At 34.8% G+C, this 27,117-nt stretch overlaps 1 protein-coding gene across 4 annotated transcripts; it reads left to right on the top strand.

Annotated features, from left to right (window-relative positions):
- Nucleotides 1-336: 336 nt before the first annotated feature.
- UBA3 (ubiquitin like modifier activating enzyme 3) lies at nt 337-25,755 on the top strand. Of its 4 annotated transcripts, XM_037040921.1 has the most exons (18): nt 337-415; nt 602-643; nt 2,324-2,444; nt 3,696-3,776; nt 7,373-7,455; nt 9,760-9,840; nt 15,312-15,355; nt 15,669-15,733; nt 16,016-16,171; nt 19,265-19,367; nt 19,507-19,620; nt 23,176-23,229; nt 23,711-23,747; nt 23,832-23,913; nt 24,237-24,337; nt 24,457-24,520; nt 24,614-24,668; nt 24,979-25,755. In XM_037040921.1, the coding sequence occupies exons 1-18, from the start codon at nt 396-398 to the stop codon at nt 25,065-25,067; spliced, it is 1,392 nt and encodes a 463-aa protein (XP_036896816.1). In that variant the 5' UTR covers nt 337-395; the 3' UTR covers nt 25,068-25,755. The 4 variants fall into 4 exon arrangements, with proteins under 4 accessions (XP_036896816.1, XP_036896818.1, XP_036896820.1 ...); XM_037040923.1 differs by lacking the exon at nt 3,696-3,776; XM_037040922.1 differs by lacking the exon at nt 602-643 and having other exon boundaries at nt 343-415.
- The last annotated feature ends 1,362 nt before the right edge of the window (nt 25,756-27,117 follow it).

Raw genomic sequence — 27,117 nt, 5'->3', positions numbered from 1 at the left:
TGAAAATTCCCCCGGTGCTTTTCCTCAGATGGAAGCTCTGGCATATTAAAGTGACTCTTCCAGGAGTTCTCTCATAGAATGTACAATTTTATATAATCAGTTAACACACAAATTGTACAAACATCTAACGTATTACATCAATATTTTTTCAAGCAGCATAACAATATCATACATCGGATAAGAGTTAGGCAATTAAGGGTAGTTTATCAAATCCATAACAACAACGCCGGGCTTTAAACCCCAAGGGAGCATCGGCGAGGCGGAACCTGCCCCGCCAGCCCGGTTCCTGCTCCCAGCCCCTACCTCCGCCCCTCCCGCCCCGTCTCCACCCACGGCCCGCTCACTCGCCCGGCCCCTCCTGCCGTGGGGGTACCTGGGAAGAGGCGGAGAACAATATGGCGGATGGCGAGGAGCCGTAAGTACTCGGGCTCTGCAGGCGCGCCGGGCCGGGCTGGGTTGTGAGAGAGCGTGGCAGTGGGCGGTGGCCGCCACCACCCGGGGTCCTCCCACTACCTCGCCCCGTTCCCTCGCCCCCCATCCTCTCGCGGCGCCCAGTGTGTAGCGTGATGCTGACCCTTCTTTTATTCTCTCTTTCTTTTAGGGAGAAGAAAAGAAGGAGAATAGAGGAGCTGCTGGCTGAGAAGTTAGTGCTGCCGGGAGGCCGGGGTCCTCTCCGGGGACCCCCGCCTCCCCTGACCCCAGGCCTAGGGGACCAGCCGCAGCGGGCCCGGGAGGCTGGGAGGGGGGCACCCGGAGCGCAGGCCCCGAGGTCTCGGTCCCGGCAGCAGGTCCCCTTCGGGCCCGCCGGTGCTTGACCCACAGGTCTAGCGGGACCATCTGGCGCCCCCTCTTCCAACATCCCAGTGCTCAGAGACGTGACCTTGTGAAAAGGGAACCTCACTTGAACACACGAAAGCAACACCGGGCCGATTTTGGCCTTCCGTAAACACAAACAGTTCTAATTGCACTTTGTGTGAGAACTTTCTATGGTATCGGACTAAGCACATCAGTTATTTTTGCAGAATAATTGGCTCTTAAAGGGGAGTGTTGACTCTAGAGGACTTATTTTGCCCACTTATTACACACCCTATTTCTTAGTTTTATGCGGTGAGATTGATGTAAACTTTTAAAATTTTTGCTCCTGTCTACACGGGAGGGGACGAAAATACTCTTGCGGTGGGTGTGGTGAGTTAGTAACTCCTGAGCCAAATCCTAGTAGCAGAGCTTTAGTCTAGGTTTCACCCCCAGAAAGTTGAATGTCAATTGTAAGAGGATTGGCGGGACAAGCTTAATTTCACATTCCTTCCCGCCTTTCTTTTACTTTCTGCTTTTGCTTAAAATGACAGTTAAAGTTTGAATGCTTACTATGTTTTCATTCTGACCTTAAGTAGATGTAAAAATTTGTAGATGACGTTTATGGCTGTTTAGTAATCTGCTCAAGGTCAGTTACGATACAGTTAATTGTGGAATCAAACCCAGCTTATCATATTAAAACTTAAGGTCTTTATTGCTAGGAAATACTTCTTGGACCCTTGTAAAAGTGGATATTAATACATTTGAACGTAGATGTTGTGGGGTTATAGGAAATAGGAAAACTAAAAATGATTACAACTCAACATGAGTTTTGCACTGAGTGGGAAATACATGGATTACTAGTATGTTAGAGGAGTCCAGTGTTAGAACACACTCAGTTGTGTGGTCTAGATTTCTAGAGAATAATGCTTACCTGCAGTATAATTGTAACCTAAAACTTACTGTGTACAGTGGCAGTAAAAAACACCTTGTAGTATTTAAAGAAATTGTTTTTTGAAAATCAGGACCTCTGTTTCAGATAAAAATGTGTGAGAGTTCCTCTCATCAAAAATGCTATTTTAGTTACATCTTTCAGACTTGGAAAGGACAGATGAGTTATATTAGCTATGAAACATCACAGTTCTGAAAGTGGAGTTACATATTTATTTTTCTCTTACAACTGATATTTCCTGATCCAGGTGTATTGAAGGAACACCTTGGGGAAGTTCACAATGATCTTTTATAACCCATTTCTCTGATTAAACAATATCCTAAGTTTTATTTTGGCTTGCTGTAGGAACCCAGAAACAAATAGACTGATTTATTTCATCAAACACATGTAGTTTTTACCTTTAAATAAACTCTGTAATAGCTAAGAAAAAATTTAAAAGCATAAGTATAACCACATTAAAACCCTTTTTATTTGAGCATCTCTGGTGTGGTTATCATTTCATTTGGGAAACCACAGTAGTTGTAGGTGTGGTTTTTTTCATATTGACCTTTGCAGCTGAATTTACTGTGTTCTGTGCAGAATGGCTGTTGATGGTGGGTGTGGGGACATTGGAGACTGGGAAGGTCGCTGGAACCATGTAAAGAAGTTCCTCGAGCGATCTGGACCCTTCACACACCCTGATTTCGAACCGAGCACTGAAGTGAGAAACATTTATTTTTAAATAACTCCTCTTACAGTTTTGTTTCAAAAGTAAAATGCTTTTTTTCACTTGCTCTTATAATAAAAATACTAATACAAATGTGTAAATTATCTTGAAATACTAAATTGAATATTTGCAACTGATTTTATTTGGATGGCTAATATTTGAGTCATTTTCACATTTCTCATGTAATATGTTGAAATTTTTTGAGTAAAATAACTTTGTAATCTCATTTAGAACTCTTAAGTTATAGTTCACTTTGAATTTCAGTTTAAAATGATTTCTGAGACACTCCCCTTTTTAGTTTTGCTATGAGAAATTAATTTTGATAGCAAGATAGATGCGTGTTTAACTTTTGAAATTTAGTTTAAATGAGCATCCTAGGATTGAATATAACTAATTGCATGTTAAAAAATTATGTGACTGCTGTATAACGGGAATAGAATTTTGGACAGGTAGTGTTTGGCTTAAAGCAAGTGTTCAATTAGATATAACTCTTTATTACAAGGTAGAAAAAAGTTTTCTTTATAGTAAATTTTTATGTCATTTTGTTTTTATAAAGAGATATTATTTTGAAATAGAAATATTGTGCTACTCCTAGAGGTATAAGCTCTTGGATTTTATCAGTGTCTTGTCTAAATAACTTTTTCTCTTTTAGTCTCTTTGGATAGAATTGACCATATTCTTTCTGCCTTTCTTTGGAACCACCTTATCTTCCTGTACTTCTGATTTTTGTTTTGCCTGATTGTTTAAGATAATTCTGTTAAGTGATTGTTTCAAATAGTATTTCTGTTCATATATAATTTTCTAAGAATTTTATCTGTTTTTTTTTTTCTTCCTGAAGACCTTTAAACACTTTGTGCACTCTTTGATTCTACATTATTAGGATTTTTACACTTTTTTTAGGAAGTCAGTGAAATAATGAATTTGATGCCTTCCATCCCTTTTCAAGGTTAAAAAAAGATAACTTTTAAGTAGCATAGTTTTTCTTTTTAGAAATAGCCTTTTAATTTCATACAATAAACATCAATTTAAAAACATTGAAATTGAAATGCTCTGAAATCATTAGGGTTATAGAATTTCTGGCTCTACGTTCTTCAGAAATTTATGAATTTATTAAATAGAAAGTCTGTTCTTGGTCTTCATTTGCATTTTTCATGGAAACATCAGAAACTATTTATGGTCTGTTATAGTGATGGAACTTATGTTTTTTTATAACTAGGTTTTAATATGCCTTTTCATTCTTTACAGTCTCTCCAGTTTTTGTTAGATACATGTAAAGTTCTAGTCATTGGAGCTGGCGGCTTAGGATGTGAGCTCCTGAAAAATCTGGTAATATATATGCATATATTTAATACGTATCTTTCTCTTTTGTGGTAATTTTCCTTTTCTGTCATACTAGGAAATTTTTTTATTATGATTAATAACCTATCTTGAGCCTTTGTTAGATAAGTTTAGCGGGTCAAATTCCAAACGGTCTTAAATTCTGAAGTTCTCAACTGTAAAGTCATTGACAGAAATTCTTACTACTTTGTTCTTTATCAAAGAAATCTTTCTGCTTCCTCTTGCAAAGTGCTCATTAATTTCAAAGAACAAAACTGGTAATTCATATTTTAACAAGCAATTTGAAAGAATTTATTATTTCTTTTGTCCCATAAAATAACCCACTTAGATAGGGCTTTGGCTTATTTTATATTGAAGGAGACATGAAGTTCAGAGAGGTTAAATGATTTACCTAACTTTTTTGGTTTATGGTGATAGGTCTGGAATCTAATCCAGGTAATCAATTCTTAGTCAAGTGTTCTTTTCACTGAACCATAGGTTAATTTGTTTTTAACAAGTATCTTTTAAGAGAGGGTATTATTTAGTGAAACTATTGGATATACTGGTTGGAAGTCCATAAGTAGTGGTTTAGTTAATTTGTTTCATTGACTTCTGATAACAAGTAGCTTTTTCTTTATTTTTTTAAAGATTTTATTTACTTATTTTTAGACAAGGGGGAAGGAAGGGAGAAAGAGGGAGAGAAACATCAATGTGTGGTTGCCTCTCCCGAGCCGCCTGCTGGGGGACTGTCCTGCAACCCAGGCATGTGCCCTGACTGGGAATTGAACCTGCTACCTTTTGTTTTGCAGGCCAGCACTCAGTCCATTGAGCCATACCAGCCAGGGCCCAAGTAGTTTTTTTTTCCAAAAGGAAAAACAGAAAAACCAGTTTACTCAACAAAGATGGATAGAAGGAGAATTGATTGAGAGCTGATATATGCCAGGCTTCTCACTGGTGTGTAGAAAAGTGGAAATGCTAGATTGGACTCCTTAAAAAATGAAGCAAATAAAAGAATCAGGTGAACAACCTAAAAAGTTAATCATGGGGCTAAAGTTTAAATATAAACAGCCACATTGATTTTGTTAGGGAGTACTAATGTTACTCCTAGCGAAACTGCAAAAATTCATTATACTTCATGGTACTAAGTAGTAGGTTCTGTGGTGATTGTAGATTATCACAATCTCAGTCCTTAATGAATTTGAACTTTCATTGGGGAGACAACTTTCACACAAAATAAATAGTGATGTGTATGATATACTCTGGCGGTACCAAAAATGGCAGTACCTTATCAGATATAAATACTCTAGCAGTGTAAGAACCAAAGTTGTAGAAGGGAAAGGTGGTTCGACTTTTCCATTTTGAAACTGTCGAGGTATATACTATTTTAAAGGTAAAGTAATTGGAGATTAGATCTGAAGAATAGTCATCATCAACTTTAGGAGTGGTCTCCTTATTCATTGAATTGTAATACTCTCGTAGAAGAAAACTAAGGGTTTTCAAATTTACAGACATAAGTACATAAGAGGTACACATCTTTTCCAAAATGGATTGTAAACCCCTCCAAGTCTCATTCTGAAAAAAGGAATGGGACATTAATATTATCTATTGAGTAAATATTTATTGAGCCTCCTACCCCATATGCCAGGCACTATTTTAGATGCTAGAGAAGCAGTTACAGCATTAAACAATACAGACAGGTGTTTTTTGGGCTTACATTTTAGTGGAAGGAAAAAAGACAAGTAAAATACATAGTTTGACAGATGGTAATAAATATTTTAGAAAGGAAAGATGGAAGATAGATAGCCAAGTGGAAAGGGAACAGACTTTTTTTTTTAAAAAGGTGCTATTTCAACAGAGGTGAACAAGAACATTCTAGACAGAGGGGCAGCAGGTGAAAAAGCTGTGGTGTAGGTGTATGACTGTTACATTCGAGGACGGCAAGGAGGTTCTTATAGCTAAAGCAGAAGTGGATTAAGGGTCAGCATTTTCAGAGAGGGTATCAGAGAGGTAATGGGAGGTGGAGGGGCTGGAAATGAATAACACAAAAGGCTTTGGAGGTTACTGTAAAAACTTAGTCTTTTACTCCTAGTCAGGAAGTCATTGGAGGGATTTAAGCAGATGAGTTGACTTGATCTGACTTTTAACCTGGATCACTATGGCTTATGTATTGAGAAAAAACTAAAGGAAGAATAGAGGAGAAAGCTGAGAGGCTAGTCAGAAGGTAGTTGCAGTCATGTAGACCAGAAAGGACAGTGACCTATAACAGGGTGGTAGCACTGGAGGTAGTGAGAGGCAGTCAGGTGATGCATGTGTTTTGAAGATGGAGTCAACAGGATTTGCTAATGGACTGGTTGTGGGACATGAGCGGGAGGAAGACAGGAGCAAAGGATGACACCACAATGTTTTTGCCCTGAGCAACTGGAAAGATGGAGTTAGCATTCACTGACAGGAGGGGACTGGAAGGACAGACTTGGTGTGGTTGGTGAATAAAGATGGTTAAGTTTGGTTTTGGAAACTGTTGAGTTTGTGATGTCTTTTGGATGATGCTTATAAGATTGAGATCAGTAGAACTAAGTGTAAGAGGCTCTATATTTCTAGCCAGTAAAGTAGGAGGGAAACTGGTAAACTGGAAAACAATTTTTAAAGTGTTCAAATTCTCATGAGTATAGTGACCAAGTGAAAAACATGTTTTGAGGAATTGATCCACATGGGGCCAAATACTCAGATGGGTAAGGTCATTGGAGGTAGCAACACCATGTGGAGTTCACTGGTGACTTAGAGAAGAGCTGTTTTCAGTGGAATGGTGTAAGTGCACGTTTGTTTAAAGTGAGCACAACAGGGAGTTTGAGAATGCAAGTATGGACAACTCTTTTGAGGATCTCTTTTTACTATAGTGGCAGAAAAATTGGGAAATTGTTGACAAGTGACTTAATTCGATCACTTAAACCAACCAAGACCAGAACGGCATAATTAATGAACGTAACTTAATTTTTTTCAATCTTTTGCTTCTGCTGGTAAATTTGAGCAGTGTTGTACTGTTGAAGTGCCTGTTCTTATCATTAAAACACAACAGTTGTTTGTTTTCCCTAGCTGTTGTGATTGCTTGTTCTTGACTCAGTACTTCAAGGTATTTCTTTTACATGTGCAGTGTACCTATATGTTGTTTGTTTATGATATGTATTTTATAAGTTATTTCTCAATCATGGCATGCCTAATGTTACATAAACTAAGAGAAAGCTTGTATGAATTGCTTTTAACAATATTCTGAAAAAAGAATAGTTAAGTACAGTTAATTAGTAAAACAAGTAAAATTAAAGCATCAAGCAGCAGCAAAGTAACAGACTTTACAGATGTGTTTATAAGATTATAAAACAACTGTAAAAAATTTTGAGTTGTCTTTTGGTTATAGACTATTTAAAATGGAATAGTTATACATTTTTGACCTTTCCAAGAACAACAACTTATGTACTTTGTCAGTCTCTTTATCAAATATGATTATGCAGAATTTATTATTGAGAATTTGTAGCTTTAGGACTACATTGAAAACATCTCGTTTTTTAAATGTGAGGAAATTTCTGCTTAATTGGATTTTTCTATTTCCACAGGCATTGTCTGGTTTTAGACAAATTCATGTTATAGACATGGACACTATAGATGTTTCCAATCTAAATAGGCAGTTTTTATTTAGGTAAGTTTTAATGTCTAACAGAAATTTCCAAAAAGTATGTGATATTGGGGGTGATTGTGCTCTGAAGACACAGAGTTCAACCTTCTGGGGATTTCATAAGAGAACAGGAGCTGGACTATTAGGCCCTAGTGTTATTGGGTGGGGGGAATCGTGAGCCAAAATTTGAGTGTTGACTCTGGGACAATGCAGTTGTAATGGAATTTGAGCTTTTTATATAAGGAGAGAAGAAATGAAGAGTTTAGGAGAGAACACCAGGAGCATTTAAAATGGAACATGAAATAACAAAATCACCTGGGAATGACTTGTTAGCAATAATTTTGAAAACTGGAATGGTGCACCTATGCAGATCTGAGAAATGTTCATTAGTGAAGTTCAGCAAATAACATTTAGGGGTTTGAGTGGCTAGATAACAGTGTCTGTCAGTTAAAGAATTTCAGATATGGAGAGATAATGAACTTTTTTCCTTTCTCTAGTGATTAGGATACTAACAGAAAGTAATTAGTCCTGGGAATGTAGGATAAGGTTAGGTTAGCCAAAAAGATAAAATTAACTTTTAGGATAGGCACAAAACCTCTTTATCTTTGTGAAATTTCTTAGATTGAAGGATGTGTTAAACCAAGTCAAATTAATGAAATGTTGTTACAATGCAAACTCTACATTTAACTTTTTTTGTTTATTTTTTTAACCCTTGATATTTCCCTTCTCCATAGAAAAGTTTGGGTGTCCTTGTTGGTCTGATAAATTTTGGTGTATACCTATTTTAAAAAAACATTACTGAATTAATTGGTTATGGTAATAGTTATCATGCTCTTTAATTTGTGGCTAAAATAATGATGATCTTAATGATAGTTAACATGTATTTATTGCTTAGGATGTATAAAGTACTTTCTAAGCAAGTTCTTCATATTCCCTTATTTAATCTCAGAGTAACCTTCAAGGTAGATATTTGTTTTCAAGGTTAAATAATTAGGCCAAGGTTTTCCTGCAAGGATGCTGCGGGTGGAAAAAAAAAAAAACAACCATTTTATTCAAGGTGAAATTTTTAGGTGGAACAGTCTGATTCCGTAATCCTGGAACGGTAAATTAGCAAAAATCTCCACAAAAACAATCTAGGAGTTATTTTGTTTTGGACTTACTATGAGAGCACATAAAATCCACACCTTAAAAGACTCTTAAAAGAGTATAATTTATCCTGTTTATATACCTGAAGAGCTCTGTGTCTACTGTAGTTGAATGCAATAGTGAAATCAGGTTCCTTGATTTATGTATGCTAGAGCCTTTTCTACTGCAAGTTAAGACAAAGAATAAAACTTAACAGAAGTTTTGAATGAAAAAAGAACACTGCTTTATTGAAGAGAAGAAAAATGACCTGTTAAAGTATTTTTTTAATATTGTAATTTTAAATATTTCTAATAAGCACATTGTTTTAAAAAATATTGATTAATTTAAAAGTTTTTACTCTATGCTTAGATATGAAGGAATACAAAGAGATAAAAATATGGTCATTTTCTTCGAAGTGTTCATAGTTAGTATGAATGATAGACCTATGCATATAGAAACATATGTTGTGAAAAAGTTGTAATAAAGCACTTACTATGTATGTATGAGGGAGTGATTTTGGCGAGGAGAATAAGGAAATATTAAGGTAAAAAATACCATTTGCACTGAAAATAAAATAATTAATGTCCTTTTCTGTATATAGCTATGATTATTACCTAGGAGTGATCTTTTGAGGCCTTATATTTTTAGCTTCTTGAAAATGTTGGTGACATTTGCAGTGTTGGATAATGCGTTTGGAATTATTCCTTCTTCAAAAATGTGGTTATGGTCTCTTATGGAACACAAAATTTACTACTTAGGGAATAAGTGAAGGTTCTTGCATCCCTAGAATGAATTTCATTGTGTATATTTCAGCCAAGACCTGTATAGTAACACCTTGAAGTTCTGGGATACAGGACAGATACTCAGAAGGCTCTAGGTCTGGGATAATTTTTTTTACGTTGGGAAATGCCACAATGAGAAATGGCTGGGAAACCTATTACAATTATACTCTACCTGGGGGGAAAATCCTCACATTTTCACCTGAATGCTTAGAATTTTCAGTATTTGTAACTACTTAATTTGGAACATCCAAAAGGGTTGACATTTAGTGTTGAATGACTATTTATCACAGATACTCAGATAAAAATATTTCTTCTAAATATCCTCTAATTAAACTCATCGTGGGCATTTTTATGTTTGAAATTATGTAGATCATGTAGATTTACATCATGAATGCTAATTTAAGTATAATTTTTCCTGTAGGCCTAAAGATGTTGGAAGACCTAAAGCTGAAGTTGCTGCAGAATTTCTAAATGACAGAGTTCCTAATTGCAATGTAGTTCCGTATCCTTTTGACAAAAAAAAAACACACACAAAAAAAACCCTTAATTTTTTGAACCTTTTGTCTTTTTTCTTTACTGTAAATGACATGTTTAACATAGAGAAAATAGATAAGCAAAAGGAAAAGAGATAACAGCAGTAAGTTATATGAGCTATCTGCTGATAATAATTTGCTCTATCTCCTTCCATTTTTAAGGTTATATAATTTTTTTGCCCTAATTTTTAAATTAAGCTTCTGTAGCCAGTGCTGTCATTTATTCTGCATTGTTGCTTTTAAGTTCTGTATCTGTTGCATGTCTCATGTACTAGACTGTAAGTTCCTAAATTGGATCCAATTAGTCTGTGTGTCTCTTTAAAGTAGCAGACAGAATAGAAAGTCAGTGTATTATTAACCAAATGGAAGGTGTGTCAGAGTCAATATATTATAGAAGTATGTTTTTAAAAAGAAGTATTCACACTCTGTTGGCTTTCACACCTTTAGATCAGGAGAACATTTAGTATTTTATAGAAATTCAAGAGATGGGACTTGATATGTAGAAAATCCCACAGGATACAAAGTCAACATATAGAAATCAATTTTATTTCTTTATAGTAGTGGTGAACATGTGGAAAATGAAATTTAAAATACAGTGGCATTTACAAGCATTAAAAAAAACCCCTGTAGGTGTAAATAAAATAAGAATGGGATTTCTGTGCTAAAAACTGCAAAATGCTAATGAGAGAAATCAAAGATCTAAATAAATGGAGAAATATTCCATGTTCAAGAGCTGGATAGTTCCAACATAGTAAAGATGTCATTTATCTGCAAATTTGTGTCCAATTTTAACACAATTTCCACCAAAACGCCAGGAAATTTTGTCAGTACAGAGAAGATTATTCTAAAATTGATGTAGAAAGACAAATGAATACCTAAAATAATGCTGAAAAGAAAAAAGCAGAAGGAATTACTAATTTCAATACTTATTATATAGCTACAATAGTCAAGACTGTGTAGTATTGCCAGAGAGAAAGACATAGATTAGAACAGTGTAGAGAAGCCAGAAATAGCCCCATGCAAGTATGGCCAATAAATATATGACAAAGGTGCATGAACAAGTCAATGGAGGAAGGATAATCTCTTCAACAAGTTGTGGTGGAGCCACTGGATATCTGCAGGTAAAAAAATGAATCTTGACTTAAACATCAAAATTGCAAGAAAGTAACTCAAAATGGATCATAGGTTTAAGTGTCAAATGTAAAACTGTAAAACTTTGGAAGATAATTTAGGAGAAAAATCTCTGGGATCTAGGGTTTGGTGAGGTATCCTTTGACCAGATTAAAAGCATGATACATAAAAGAAAAACTGGGTAAATTGAACTTTACCAAAATTAAAAACTTTTGCTTTGTGAAGGGCCCTGTTAAAAGGATGAAAAGACAAGCTGTAGATTGTAAAATACAAAGCAGATATCTGACAAAGGACTTGTATCTAGAATAAAGAACTTTCTTAATCATAAAAATAGTGCAATTGGAAAACGAACAAAAAATGAAGGGGTATTTCACCAAAAAGATGGCAAGAAGCATATGAAAAGATGTTCAACACCACTAGCTATCTGAATTATAACCACATTGAGATATTACCACTCATCTATTAGAGTAGCGAAAATAAAAAATTGTAATAATAGCAAATCCTGGTTAAGATGGAGGCATGGGTAGATACACTTTGCCTCCTCTCACAACCAAAAGAAGGACAATAACAAACTTAAAAACAAACAATAACCAGAACTGCCAGAAAATCGAACTATATGGAAGTCTGACACTCAAGGAGTTGAAGAAAATTCAACCAAACTGGTGGGAAGGGTGCACACAGGCAGTGGTGTGAAGAGGACTCATAGCAAGGCTGCAGCTTCAGAGCATCAGAGTGGGCAGTCTCACATTTGTGTACGGATAGCCAGGAGAAACAATGGGGGGATGAGACAGACTGTGCAACCCAGAGTACTACTGTTAGGAAATAAAGCCCTGAAACCTCTTGACTAAAAAAACGTGTGGGGGTTGAGGTGGTAGGATAAACTACCAGCCTCACAGGAGGGTTTGTGGGAGAGACCCACAGTGTCCTAGAACTTACACAAAACCACATCCTGGAATCAACACCAGACGGGCCCAATTTGCTTGTGGATAGAGGAAGTGACTGAAAGCTTCTGAGAGCTCAGCAAGTGGCATTGTTCCCTCTCAGACCCCTCCCCCACATACAGTGCCAAGATGCAGCAGCAAGGGTTGCCCTGTCCTGGTGAATACCTAAGGCTCCACCCTCTACTACGTAACAGGAGTGTTGAGACCAAAAAAAAAAAAAAAGGCCCAAATGAAAGAACAAAGCTTCAGAAAAAGATACAGCTAAGTGATAATGAGCTAACCTATCAGATGCAGAGTTCAAAACACTGGTAATCAGATGCTCACAGAAATGATTGAATATGATTGCAAAATACAGGAAAACTCGAAGGCTGTGAAAAGCAAAGTAAAGTAAAATGTACAGGGAACCAGCAGTAACAGGAAGGAAACTGGAACTCACATAAATGGCCTTAACCAGAAGGGAGAAATAAACATTCAACCAAAACAGAATGAAATAAGGAGAGGCTTAGGAACCTCCAGTACAACTTTAAACGTTCCAACATGCAAACCTTAGGGGTGCCAGAAGGAGAAGAGGAGGAGCAAGGAATTGAAAACATAATGAAAGAGAATTTACCTAATCTGGCAAAGGAAATAGACTTCTTCTAGGAAGTCCAGGAAGTTGAGAGAGGCCCTAAAAAGTTGGATCCAAGGAAGTACACACCAAGGCATATCATAATTATATTACCCAAGGTTAAAGATAAGGGGAGAGTCTTAAAAGCAACAAAAGAAAAGGAGTTATCTCCAGAGGACTTTCCATATGACTATTAGCTGATTTCTCAAACCTTGCAGGCAAGAAGGGGCTGGAAAGAAAGGCAAGGACTTACATGTAAGATTATCCTGCAAAACTATCATTTAGAATGGAAGAGCAGATAAAGTGCTTCCCAGATAAGGTCAAGTTAAAGGAGTTCATCATCACCAAGCCCTTATATGAAATGTTAAAGGAACTTATCTAAGAAAAAGAAGATAAACAATATGAACATTAAAATGACAACAAACTCACAGTTTTTAACAACTGAACCTAAAAAACAAAAACAAAGCAAACAACTATAACAGGAACAGAAACAGAAATGGAGATCACATGGAAGGTTATCAGCAGGAGAGTGGGAAGAGGAGAGGGGGAAAAGATACAGAGAATAAGAAGCATGAATAGTAGGTACAAAATGGAGATTAAGAATAGTATGGGAAATGGAGAAGCTAAAGAACTTATATGTACAAACCATGGACATGAACTAAAGAGGGGGAATGTTGGTGGGAGGTGGGTACAGGGAAAAGGGGGATAAAAGAGGGAAAAATGGGACAGCTATAATAGCATAATCAACAAATTATATTAAAAAATTGCAAATGCTGGCAGTGGTACAGAAAAACTAGATCATTCATTGCTGATGGAAAATGTAAGGCACTATAGGCATCTTGAAAATAGTTTGACTGTTTATTCTTTTTATAAAGAGAGAGAAGTGTTGCTTTATTTTTCCACTTACAGATGCATTCATTGGTGATTTTTGTATGTGCCCTGGATTGAAACTGCAACCTTGGCATATTGGAACAATGCTCTAACCAACTGAGCTACATGTCCAGGGCTGTTTATTAAAAATCTAAGCATATACTTTCTGTATGAGCCAGCAGTTTTATTCCTGGGCATTTATCCCAGAGAAGTGAATACTGAAGTCTGCATGAAAACTTGTTCTTGATTGTTTATAACAGTTTTATTTGTAGTAGCCCAGAACTAGAAACAACTAAAACATGGAGCAATAGGTGAATTGTTTAACTATGATACAACTCTACTATGGAATAATACTGAGCAATAAAAATGCACCAAATAACAAAATGTTAACACCTTCAATGGATATTAAGAAAATTATGCTGTATGAAAAATGCCAATCTGAAAAGGTCATATATGTTATGATTTTTAATTATATTACGTTCTTCAAATGACAAAATGGAGAACAAATCAGTAATTGCCAGGAGTTAGGCATTGTAGTGGGAGGGAAGGTGTGACTCAAAATGCTTAGCAGGAGGGAGGTCTTGTGCTGATTGATGTTGTTTGTCTAGAGTGGTAGTTACACAAATCTACATGTGCTTAAGTGACTGAGACATACTTGTACCAGTGTCAGATTTGTGGTTTTGATATTGTAAGATATAACAGTTGAGGGACATCTGTAAAAAACATAGGACTTCCCTGCACCATCTCTCAACTCCCTGTGACTCTATTATTTCAAAATAAAAAGTATAAAGATGTAAATACAGGCCCCTGTTAGGGAGAAAAACCACTGTGTTTATCCCATTTTTTATATCTGGGAAAAAGTATTTTATAGAAATCCAGGAGATGGTATATTTTGGGCTGGCTCCTTGGTTTCCTCCTCTATTGTTGTTCCAGTGTTTGCTTGAGTTATCTTGACCTTTCTGTTCCAGTTTCAGCTTTTGCCCCCTGTTTGCCTACCTCAAAAGGAATAGAGGGCTGAATGTGCAAGGGCTAGTATTGTATTTATTTTTCATAGCAGTATTTACAGGCCAGAGCAATTGTATATTGTTCCTCTTTTTTCTGTTTTGCTTTTAAAATACAAATATAATGGGTTATTTATTGTAATTTTAGAGAAGTATAATTTATATATTATTAAACATTAAATTGCTCTGTTAGAAAAATTTAAATGTTTTGCACACATATATGCTATTAAAATATTAAGTGCTAAGAGTGATTCATACCCATCCAATTTTGAATGGGATTCCTTTTGCAGCCTCCAGGCAGGAGAAGACTGCTGATAGGTCTTGATTGGATAAAAAAGAGAGGCTTGGAAAACTGAGTAAATGAGAGGAAGAATTCATACCTCTTATCACCACATCCCTCCAAAAAACCAACAATAACAAATCATTGGCAACTGAAGAAGTTGTTTTTGGAAACTCCTGGGGTTTGTTTTGTTTTGTTTTTAATTAGCTATTCAGTAACCCTTAAAATGACCCAGATCAATAGGAACTCTGATGTGCTCATTCCCTTCACTCAACAAATGTTCATTGCCTTTTGGCTTGGTGCCGATGGTGGACAACACACCCATTCTGCTTTCCCTGGCTTACACTTTTATACAAAAATTGAAGCAGAGCAGAAAGTGTAACGAGTCATAAATATAGTGATTTGGGAGTTCAGGGATGAGACTGAGTTGTTAAAGGGAGTATTAGAAAAGAGGTTTTGTCAAAAAAAGGTTGTGTTCGTTTTGTCAGATTCCTTGAATTCTACTACTTTGAATATTTGAGATCTATTTCTTGTTTTAAATATATATGTATAAGTTTTTTCTTATGGTATTATCACATTCAGCAGCTCGGATTCCTTTACTTACATGCAGACATTTCAACAAGATCCAGGATTTTAATGATACTTTCTATCGACGTAAGTTGTTCACTTGAAATTAAAATCTTGTTATTTTTTAATTGCTAATTTGAAGGCTGTTCAGTTGTTTTTCATCTCTTGGTGTTGGCTTTTCAGTAAGGTTTTTGATGGATTGAAAAGAGAGTGCCACTGTTTTGACACCATTATCTGCATTTTTCTGTGCTGACCTGAGTAGGGATTATTCAGGGATTGGGAGGTGTATGTGTATGTATTATAGTAAAATGTTTTTGTGTGTGTGTGTTTTCTTAGAAGGTATAAATTATGTTATACTGTGGCATTTAAAAAACTAAACTTGCATGTTTTTTTTTCTTAGAATTTCATATAATTGTATGTGGACTAGACTCTATCATAGCCAGAAGATGGATAAATGGCATGCTGGTAAAGATTTTTTGCTGTTGCTCTTAATATACTGAAAATTAGAATTGAATATCATATTATTGAAAATCAGTTTATTTAATTTCCATTAAGTTCATAGACTTCATTGTTTATTGCTAGTTATTAATCTTAAGGTGAGGCTGCAGATTACTAATGTTATCATCCCTTGATTTGATGTATTAGTACTTAGTCATGCTATTGACTTGTGGAATTACTTGACGGCATGCTTTTTCTTTTGAATTCTTATGCCTCTCTCCTTTAAAACTCTTTAAATAATTTTCCTAGATATCTCTCCTAAATTATGAAGATGGTGCATTAGATCCAAGCTCTATTGTCCCTTTGATAGATGGGGGGACAGAAGGTTTTAAAGGGAATGCCCGGGTAATTCTGCCTGGAATGACTGCTTGCATTGAATGCACACTGGAACTTTATCCACCACAGGTAACCCAGAAAGCACCTGCATTTGTTTTATAGTTTATTGGGATGACGTTAGTGTTGAAATATTAAGTTTATTTAATATATATGATTTTTAATTAAGGGTAACTATATTTTTTAAATCATGTTAAGAAAATGATAAAATAGGAAATTCTGTATTTGAGAAAAGGTATGGACTGAATATCATACTTTTATACTGTTGCTTTATAATTTACTTGTATTCTCTACTAGAAGAGTAGGGATCAAGGGATTAATGTATTTTTGTGATTTTGTTTTTCTATATTTATTTATTTTTGTTGTTTAATTACAGTTGCCCCAGTTCTTCCCCTGTTGCTCTCCCCTACCCCATCCCCACATTCCCATGGTCATTCCCTATCCTGTTGTCCTATGGGTCATTTACACATATTTCTTGACAACACCCTTCCCATTTCCCCTGTTATCTACCTCCCATGGCCTCTATGGTCACAATCAGTTTGTTCCTTATTTTCATGTCTCTGGTTCTGTTTTGCTTGTTTGTTTTGTTCATTAGGTTCCACTTACAGGTGAGATCATATGGTATTTGTGTTTTGCCACCTGGCTTATTTCATTTAGCATATTGCTCTCCAGTTCCATCCAAAGGGTACGAGTTCCTTCTTTCTTTCTGTGTAGTATTCCATTGTGTGAATATACTGCAGTTTTTTCATCCACTCATTTACTGATGGGCACTTAGGATGTTTCCATCCAGCACTTGGCTATTGTAAATAACACTGTTATGAACATTGGTGTGCATAGGTTCTTCTGAATTGGTGTTTCAGGATTCTTAATCCCAGCAGTGAAATTGCTGGATGGAAAGGCATTTCCATTTTTAGTTTTCTGAGGAAATTCTATACTGTTTTCCACAGTCGCTGTACCAGTATGCATTCCCACCAACAGCGGACTCAGGTCCCCCTTTCTCCACATCCTTGCCAGCCCTTGTTGTTTGTTGATTTACTAATGATGGCCATTCTGACCACTGTGAAGTGGTATCTCTTTGTGGTTTTAATTTGTATCTCTGATGGCTAGTGATGCTGAGCATCCTTTCATAATTCTCTGGGCCCTCCGTATGTCCTCCTTGGAGAAGTGCCAGTTCGAGTCCTTTGTCCATTTTTTAATTGGATTGTTTGTATTCCTCTTGTTGAGTTGTATGAGTTTTTTATATATTTTGGAGATCAAACCATTGTGGGAAGTGTCAGTGGCAAAAAAATTTTCCCATGTTTGGTTCCCTTTTCATTTTGCTGCTGTTTTCTTTACCCATGCTGAAGCTTTTTAATTTAATGTAGTTCTATTTGTTTATCCTTTTCTTTATATCCCTTGACCTAGGAGATATATCAGTGAAAATATTGCTGTGTGGAATATCTGAAATTTTACTGCCTGTGTTTTCCTTTAGGACTTTACGGTGTCACGACTTATATTTAAGTCATTTATCCACCTTGAATTTGTTTTTGCGTATGGTGCAAATTGGTGGTCTACTTTCATTTTTTTGTATGTAGCTGTCCAGATCTCCCGGCACCGTTTGTTGAAGAGGCTATTTTGTACTCTGTTTTATGCTCCTGCCCCCTTGGTCAAATATTTATTGATCATAGAGACATGGGCTTTTTTCTGGGCTCTCTATTCTGTTCCATTAATCTATGTGTCTGTTCTTGTACTGGTACCAGACTATTTTGATTACTGTGGCCTTATAATATAGTTTGATATCAGGTATTTTGATCCCTCCTACGTTGTTCTTCTTTCTCAAAATTGCTGAGGCTATTATGGTTCCATAAATTTTTTGAAATGTTTGTTCTATATCTGAAATATGTCGTTGGTATTTTAATAGGGATTGCATTGAATCTATAAATTGCATTGGGTAATATGACCATTTTGATGTTAATTCTTCCATACAGTATATGCTTCCATTTATTGGTCTTCCTTGATTTTTTTCTTCAGTGTTCTGTAGTTTTCTGAGTGCAGGTCTTTTCTCCTTGGTTAGGTTTATTCATAGGTACTTCATTTTTCTAGTTGCAAATGACACTTTTTTTCTTGATTTTTGTTTCTGATATTTTGTTGTTGGTGTATAAAAACATGTTCAATTTCTGAATAGTGATTTTGTATACTGCTATTTTTCCAAATTCACTTATTAGTTCAATTCATCTTTTGGTGGAACCTGTAGGGTTTTCTATGTATACTATCATGTCATCTGCAAACAATGACAGTTTTACTTCGTCCTTTCCAATTTGGATGCCTTTTATTTCTTTCTCTTGTCTAATTGCTGTCATAGAACTTCCAATAATATGTTGATTAGAAGTGGGTGAACTTGAAAAATAATTAAATGGTATCCATGCTTAAAAAAAATAAACAGAAACACACACACACACATACAAAAGTGGGTGAAACCGGGCACCCTTGTCTTGTGCTGGTTCTTAGGGAGAAAGCTTTCAGTTTTTGCCCATTGATAATGATGTTGGCTGTAGGTTTCTCATATATGACCTTTTTAATGTTGAGGTATGTTCCCTCTACTCCAACTTTGCTGAGTGTTTTTATCATAAATGGGTGCTATGTTTAAGGGATCAATTTTAAAACTATGTTGGATAGAGCTGTAATCTGTTTTCTTTAGTCTTTGCCTGTGATTGTTTCAGGGAAATAAAGATAAGAGGGATGAAAATGACCTTTCCAAAGATGGGACTTTTTCATTTGCATACCTACTTTAAAGGACAGCTGAAATTTTGATTTATAAGTATAAATAATTTTATGAATATTTACTTGAAATTACTTGAACTTGCTTTTGTTTTATTTTATACATTCAGATTTAAATCAGGTAAACATAACAAAGTGCTTATATTTTAGAAATTATTCAGCACTTTTTTTCTCACATCCTAACACAGTTAAACTTCCATAGGGCAAACCTAATTTATAGGTAGATCAACCTGAGTGAAGTGACTCAGATGCTTTGAGAAATATTAATGGTATAAAAGTTTTGTTTCTATAAGTGGAAGGCTAAGATGGATGATAACAAAGTGCTGCAAACTAGATCATAGCTAGAAGTTACATTTAAAAATGATTCATTGTTTTAAATCCATTAAAAAGGGCAAACTGTGGTTTTAGGTCAATTTTCCCATGTGCACCATTGCATCTATGCCCAGGCTACCAGAACACTGTATTGAGTATGTAAGGATATTGCAGTGGCCTAAGGAGCAACCTTTTGGAGGTAATGAACCTAATTTCATAATCTAGAATTATATAAAGTGTTTATTTGTCTATATTATTCATTTGGATAATTACATAAAAAACAAGTTGATTCATTTTTACATGTTTCTGTCTTCCTCTTTTTTTTTTTGTCCTGACAGAAGGGGTTCCATTAGATGGAGATGATCCTGATCATATTCAGTGGATTTTCCAAAAATCCCTAGACAGAGCATCACAATATAGTATTAGGGGTGTTACATATAGACTCACTCAAGGTAAGTTTGTGAATTGTCATGAATGATGATCTTGGGATGATCCTTTTTTTACTGGCTGGAGATGCTTTGGAGGAAATAATTGATAAGTGATTTTAGACAGCACCATCAATTTGAAGTTCAGTAAAGGTACCATGGAAATAATAGTTTTAAGGTACCCCAAAGTTGGTAGGAGGCAAATGAGTTCAGCAGAGTCTATAATACTACTTAGCTAGGAGGACTTTAATAAAATCATTGAATCTTGTTTAGTTATTGGAAGAGACCTTAATGCATCCAGTTCAACTCATGCACTTTATCTTTCATTGAAGAGCAATTTACTTCTTCTAGGGCAGTCTGTTCCACATGTGGACAAGGGTGTTACACAGTTAATTCTATATATTAACCAGAAATCTCCATCTTTAGTTTGGTCAGAGTATTGTCCTAGGGTATATCATATATGTATAAATGTAATTTCCTTTTAAGTAATAGCACTTAACAAATTGAGAACAGTGAGCACATTCCTTCTAAATCTTTATCACTTCCATGAACCTCCCTAATTCCTTTAATCCTCTGACATGTTTCAGGACTTTAAGTCCCTATTATGCTGTTTTTCTCTAACCATATTTTGGTTATCCATACTTCACTTAACATGGTTAGAATGCAGCATAGAATGTCTAAAATATTCTTATTTTAATAGCCTTCTGATAACTCTGGTAATTGGTTTTAGAGGAGAGCAGGATTTTTGTTGTTGTTTGTTGTTTACATTGATCCTATACTTTTGACTTTCTGAGATAATTGTCTACCAAAATCTAGAGGCCTTTTCCACATATCAACTCCTGAGGCACATCTGCCTGTTAAAGAAGTGGTAGTTTTGTGGTTGGTAGTTTTGTTAATTTTGTACTCAAGTATGGGTTCTTACCAATTTATTCTTAAATTCAACCTGCTATTCTCTCGTTTATATCCTTTTATGCCTACCAACCTATCTATTCAGTTTCATTTCAGCTGTTGTTTTGATAATCATATCCTTTATCTCTTTTCCACATAATTAATTTAAAAAATTAATAAGACTGAACTGGCAGAGAATTGACATCTGAATCATACTTCTGATCTGGCTCTTAACTTTAGGTTTTATCTCATTTTGTTGATCAGACCTTTTTGAATACTTCATATTTCTGTGTCTTGTTCAGAAGGTGTTATGAAAGGCCATTCCAGATGTTTTACTACTTGGGTTGCTAAGCTAGTCATAGGAAGTAAGTAAGACAAGTCCAACATGTCTGGTCTTAGTAAACAATCATAATATAATGCTCAGTCTTAGTGATCAGTTCCTCCTATTCTAGATACTCACAGTTCATCCTTTATAGAATTTTGTCCAAGGTCATCACCAAGTTCCTAAGAAAGAACTTTGTCTTTTTTTTGAGAATATGCTATTTCTCTTCTGTGATTATTTTTTATATTTACTGATGTTCTATTAATGTCATTTGAAAATTTCACTCTTACTTACTCCTTGTTGCTCCCTGTACTCCCCCCATTCTGACCTGCTTTGGGTACCTTTAACAAAGTAAACTCATTCCTACCTTAGAGCTCCAATACTCCTAATTCTTATGTCTGTACTGGTCTTCCTTGGCTCCCCTCAAGTATGTCTGCTTGTCCCTCAGGTCTCAACTAGCCAGTTATTCTGATGATTCAACTGAAAATGACATCCTAGCCATTCACTATTTTACCTTTTTTATAATTGCTTAAAACTAATGTTAGTCTATTTTTTATGCCAGGAATATTTCATACTTACACTTTCATATATCTCTACCCTGGGGCTGTTGCCCTGGCTGTTTCTCAACAGAAATGCTCTTTCCATAGGTAATTGCTTGACTGGGTCTTAAGGTTTAGGTTTCAGCTCAAATTATTGCCTCCTTAGAGACATCTTCCCTGACCATCCTAGCACTGTCAACTCTAACAAATACATTGTTTTACTTTCTTTATAGAACTCTTTAATTTTCAGATAGAACTCTTTTATCTGAAATTTTCTAATGTTTTCACTTGTGAGTGTTATCTCCCACACCAGAATGAAAGCTCTATAAGAGCAGGTAATTTTTTATTTTTATTTTTGTGTAACACCTAGAACAATGTTTGGTATATGGTACACATTTGGTAATTGTCTGAATTAACAAATGAATTTAGTTTGTCCTGATCAGAAATGGAAATTCATTTCCATATGTAGTCTCATTCATCTTTCCTTACCTTTGAGCAGGGTGTATGCTTTGTAGCCTGATGATTGAGGGCCTTGACAAGGAGTACAGAAGCAAAAGGAGAAGTGAAGTTCAGCCTTTCTGAGGGGTTGGGAGTACGAGGAGTCTTTATCATTTCGGCAGGGCTCTTATTGGGCAGTGTCCCCTCTACTCTTCACTGTTTGTGACTACCTGTTCCTTCTCTCAGTACATCTTACTGTATGTGGCTCACTGGTGAACATCCAGTTTAACCATCATGAGGTTAGCTCCTTCCTCTTCTCCTGCTCTGAAATTATACTTAATCATATGGTCAAATTAACTTTTAAGGAACAGCTTTCCAGACTTAACCAACTTCTTTTCCTGTCTTCTTAGATATCTGCCTTTTTTTCTGAAGTTTTTAAGTTACATCCATTGTTCAGTGTTCCCTCATACTCCAAGATAATTAATATGGCTACTTTCCTTTGAAGTTTTTGTTTTCTAAAATGAACAATTTAATTATAGTTATAAATCAGAATATTTATTTTGTACTTAAAGATTGTTTAAGGTATTGTGGAGGGAGGGAGGTATAAGGGGGTTCAATCAATGGTAATGGAAGAAATACAATAAAAATGCTAAAAAATTCCCCCCAAATTGTTTAAAGTAGAATTTTGTTCATTCATAATGTGAATACTGATGTAAAAAAGTAGGGTATAAATAGAGAGGTATGTTTACTATTTTGTGTAGTGTAAGTTGTAGAGTGAAATGAAGATAAGTTGAGGACCCATGTTGTGTTGTAAAGCTTTGTGAATCAAATGGCTGAAATTATATGAGGAAAAATAAGATAACTCTTATTTTTTGTATTTTACTCAAACTTTACTGAGCATGGCATTATATAATGTATCAGTTAAGATTATGCACTTTGGGGTGATCTGGGTTTCATATACCATTGTCATCACTTACTAAGTGTATAGGTGGAGTTGTGATTTTTTTCAACCTCATTTTCCTTGTCTTTAAAATCGGAGTAATAAGACTAACATAAGAATATTGTGAAAATTCAACAATATCTATTTAAATTTCACAATGTACCTGGAATACAATAAACACTCTAATTGTTAGTTAATGTGATATTATGGTCTCATCTTTATATGAAGCTTACTGAAGAGTTTTCTTTGCTATTGTAATTTCCTTAAGATTCTGAACATGCTACAAAAATTAGGGGAATATGGAGGAAGATTGCTTCATGGTTAAAATTAAGTCCTTTTTGTGACTTGAAAGCCTGAAAAATCTGGAAAGTGGTATTTAATAAATCATGTTGTTTAACTTAGGATACCTACTTTTTAAAAGAAATGATCATGTTTTAATAAGTATATTTTTTCAGGGGTAGTGAAACGAATCATTCCTGCAGTAGCTTCTACAAATGCAGTCATTGCAGGTGAGGAAAAAAGGCCATGACTTAATTTTTTTTCTTTAGTTTTTGATTCAGTATCTGAATTGATATTTCTTCAGTTATCCAATATCAGAAAACTGGTGTTACAGGAATTTGGTATCTTCTTGGGTGGATGGTATAATTAAGCTGTCCAAAAAAGGATAAGGTATTTCATACCACAAAGTGCTCTGTAGTAAGCAGATACTTGCATATATACCATTTCTTTTTAATCACTGTAATAGGCTGCTAATTTGAAGAAGAGGAAGGAAAACACGTAATGTTACTCTATCACATGGATTGTACAAAACAAATATAAAATTTGTTACTTTTTCAGTTTTCTAACATTAGTATTTGTATTTTAATATATTTTAAATCATAGCCTGTACATTCATCTGTTCTGAATTACAATTGACTTTCTAACAGACTTCTAATTTTAAATGTCTAGTTATCATTGAGTTAAAGCACCTGTGTTTCCTCCCCCTTTCAGCTGTGTGTGCCACTGAGGTTTTTAAAATAGCCACAAGGTAATGTGTTTTATTTTTAACATGTATATAAATCTGTTTTGTTCTGGCTCAGTTATATAAATAATGGACATTTTTTCATTACAGTGCATATATTCCCCTTAATAATTACTTGGTATTCAATGATGTAGATGGACTGTACACATACACATTTGAAGCAGAGAGAAAGGTTAGTATACTAATGAAAAAATTTTTGATCATGCATACCTTGATTTTTAAATATTAATTATTGGTTTAGGAATATAACTGAAATTGTTCATACCCTAAGTATTTTCTAATTTCCAGAATCCTATTCACTATATATCTTTTGTAGTATAGTCTGAAATAAATACTATATAGGAAAATAATTTAGGAAAAATGGCCCATTATGAAATGTATAGGTTTTAAAACATTTCTTTAATATGCATAGTTATAAAACAACTTCCTTTTTATTTCATTATTATATAGAGACTGTAATTGGTGCATTGCTGCTCTGATTTGTGTTTTATATAGGAAAATTGCCCAGCTTGTAGCCAGCTTCCACAAAATATTCAGTTTTCTCCGTCAGCTAAACTACAGGAAGTTTTGGATTATCTAACCAATAGTGCTTCTCTGTAAGTATTCTGCACTTCTGATACGTTGTAGAAGTAACTTTTGAGATTTTAAAACTTTTAAAACTAGAGTTATTTTTTTAAAGTGATAACTTTGATTTTTTTCTCATAATTATATTTAGGCAGATGAAATCTCCAGCCATCACAGCCACATTAGAGGGAAAAAATAGAACACTTTACTTACAGGTGATAAGTGTTCTATTTGTATTTCTTTCACAATTATATTAGAAGTTTAATTTCATTTAATGTGTTTTACATTAAAATAATTTTGCTTTATAGTCAGTAACTTCTATTGAAGAACGAACAAGGCCAAATCTCTCCAAGACATTGAAAGGTATTTTAAACGAGTTATATTTACTAGTCCATGTTTTTGATGGAAGTAACAAATCCTTTTAGATTTGTTCTTAATACCTTCAAATGACATCATCAAATTACTTATATTTTTAGAAATAATGATTGAATTGCTCTTTTAGTAGAATGCATAAACATTTCTAAACAATCAACTGTAATATTGGCTTGATTAAAGAATTTTGATGTTTATCTCAACCATAATATTCTGTAATTTGTGTTATCTGTGTGTTATCATTTTTGTTGAGGTTTTTGATATTTTGTGGCTTGGGTTAATTATCCTTTTTCTGTTTTAGAATTGGGACTTGTTGATGGGCAAGAACTGGCAGTTGCTGATGTCACCACACCACAGACTGTACTATTCAAACTTCATTTTACCTCTTAAGGAAAATAAATCTGCACATAATAGAAAATTGATGGAAATGTTATACTTTCTGAATGCTAAAAAATTAATTGATTTATTGTTAGCATTAGTGTTGCTGGGATTTGACTTTTTTGTTTGAATATAATGAACCACTCTTTTTGAAGATAGAATTTTGAGTTGGTGCTTGTAAGCATTTTCATTAATGTGGGAAATGATGCCTGGAGAGAGAGATTATGAACAATTGCGTTGCTTCTTTTGCGAGGCAAACACACTCTTGTATGTGAATTTTGTTCTTATGGTCAAAGAATGCATTCTTCAGTTTTCATTTGAGCACCCACATATACAAAAGATGTCCCTTTAAATCAAATAAGAAAATTAAGTTTTAAATAACATTAAAAGTTATAACTTGACATCTGCAATATACTGAACATAGCATACATCTTGCTTGTTTAATATTCATTTAATGGTGGCTGTCCAAATGAATATTAATTTTTGCAAAGGTTACCTTGTCCATAATAATTTGTAAATAGTGTTAGAACTGAATACCTGTGCATGGAAATGGGAAATATTTTCATGTGTTTACTTGGAGTGCTATAGAGGCCAATATGCACAACATTAAAGCCAAGACATGGATGTTTAAAAGAATTTAATGTTTAAACAGTTATCACTGATGCTTTTGCACTATTTATTAATAAAATCGTATGTTGTCTACTTTGCTCACTGAAACTTTTAAAAAATTAAGGATAGTAAATAGTTCTGTAGTATTGTAGAATAGTTTTTAAATGTGTAGCAAAATTACTAAAACAAACTTTTTAGGGCCCCTGAATTAACCCTTTTGCCACAGTAAATATCTGTTGTTTTAGTTTAATTTGCTCAAACATAATACTATAATAAAAATGGAATAACTATGTTTTTATATTAAGATCTCTTAAAAAATGCCTCCTCCCAAACTCTGCAAAAACCATAAGACTAAGTCTCAAAAGAAAATCAAGCATAAGTACTGAAGAATGAATTTAAGTATCTCAGTGTGGGAACATGTATTATATGTCCTCTCTCTTTGACTTATATGGCAATTTTCTTTTCAGAGGCTTTGTAATTACATATCACTGGGTTAAGTTTTGAATTCTTTCTAGTTCCATGTTGGCAAATAATTCGTTTCATTATAAAATCCTGATAAGTTTCTCTACTTAAAAATTATAGATTCAGTATAAATTTTCAAAAGTGAAGGAACTAACATTTAGCACTTTATACAGGTACGTTAATAATTCTCAAAGTAGACTTGTGCAAATGTGACAGTATTTCCATCTGAAAGTTGAATAAATAGTTGCAGAAAGGTTAGGTCATTTATCCAAAACTGTACAATTAGAAGTCCTGGAAGAGGAATTTTTAAAGAAAAATAGTTCCTTATGGCTTGCTTAGTTCCTTGCAGTGGGGTAAAATTCTCAAATATAATAAATCATAGCAAGGCAGGGTGTAAGAGAATGTAATATTAGTGATGTCTGTGGTAAAGTGGAGTGAAAAGTATTGTCAAAAGGGGCAACCATGCCAGCTGAGTCTTCCATGTTGGTATTCTTATTTTTCAAAATCAGTGGGAAATTTGAATTTTTATATGAAATTTGGCTTTTAAATGTTGGTAGGATTTTATCTTTATAGGTGCCAAACTAAACATAGCCACTGATTAGATTAGGAAGGCCACGAGTTAGATTTCCTCGTATAGCTAAATGTTTGAAGAGTGCGTGCAGAAAAAAATGTATTTTAAATAATATGCACAGTACATATTAATAGAGTAATAGGCTTAGTGCTTCCCAGGTTTTGACTGGGGCGAGAGTGGACCTGTATTGTGAGGGAGAGGTTGTGCCCTCTGTACCCTTATTGTAGCCTGTAACTCATTGTGGAAAATGGCTTTATACTTCCATCAGGTGGACTGGGGCAGGTTTTTAGGCATTGTCTGGTGTTTTTAGGCAGAAACCCAAACCCAGGGTTTTTCTTTAAGGTCGAGTTAACACAGAAGTAATTATTTGAGACAAAGGTCTAAGACAAGGACACTTCCCAAACTTTCTTTTGTTTGCAA

This window comes from Sturnira hondurensis, unplaced genomic scaffold (assembly GCF_014824575.4).
Source record: "Sturnira hondurensis isolate 20B ecotype Veracruz unplaced genomic scaffold, ASM1482457v3 Scaffold0002840, whole genome shotgun sequence".
NCBI lineage: Eukaryota > Metazoa > Chordata > Mammalia > Chiroptera > Phyllostomidae > Sturnira > Sturnira hondurensis.
The sequence above is the reverse complement of the archived record's forward strand: the minus strand, read 5'-3'. Positions and strand labels throughout refer to the sequence as shown.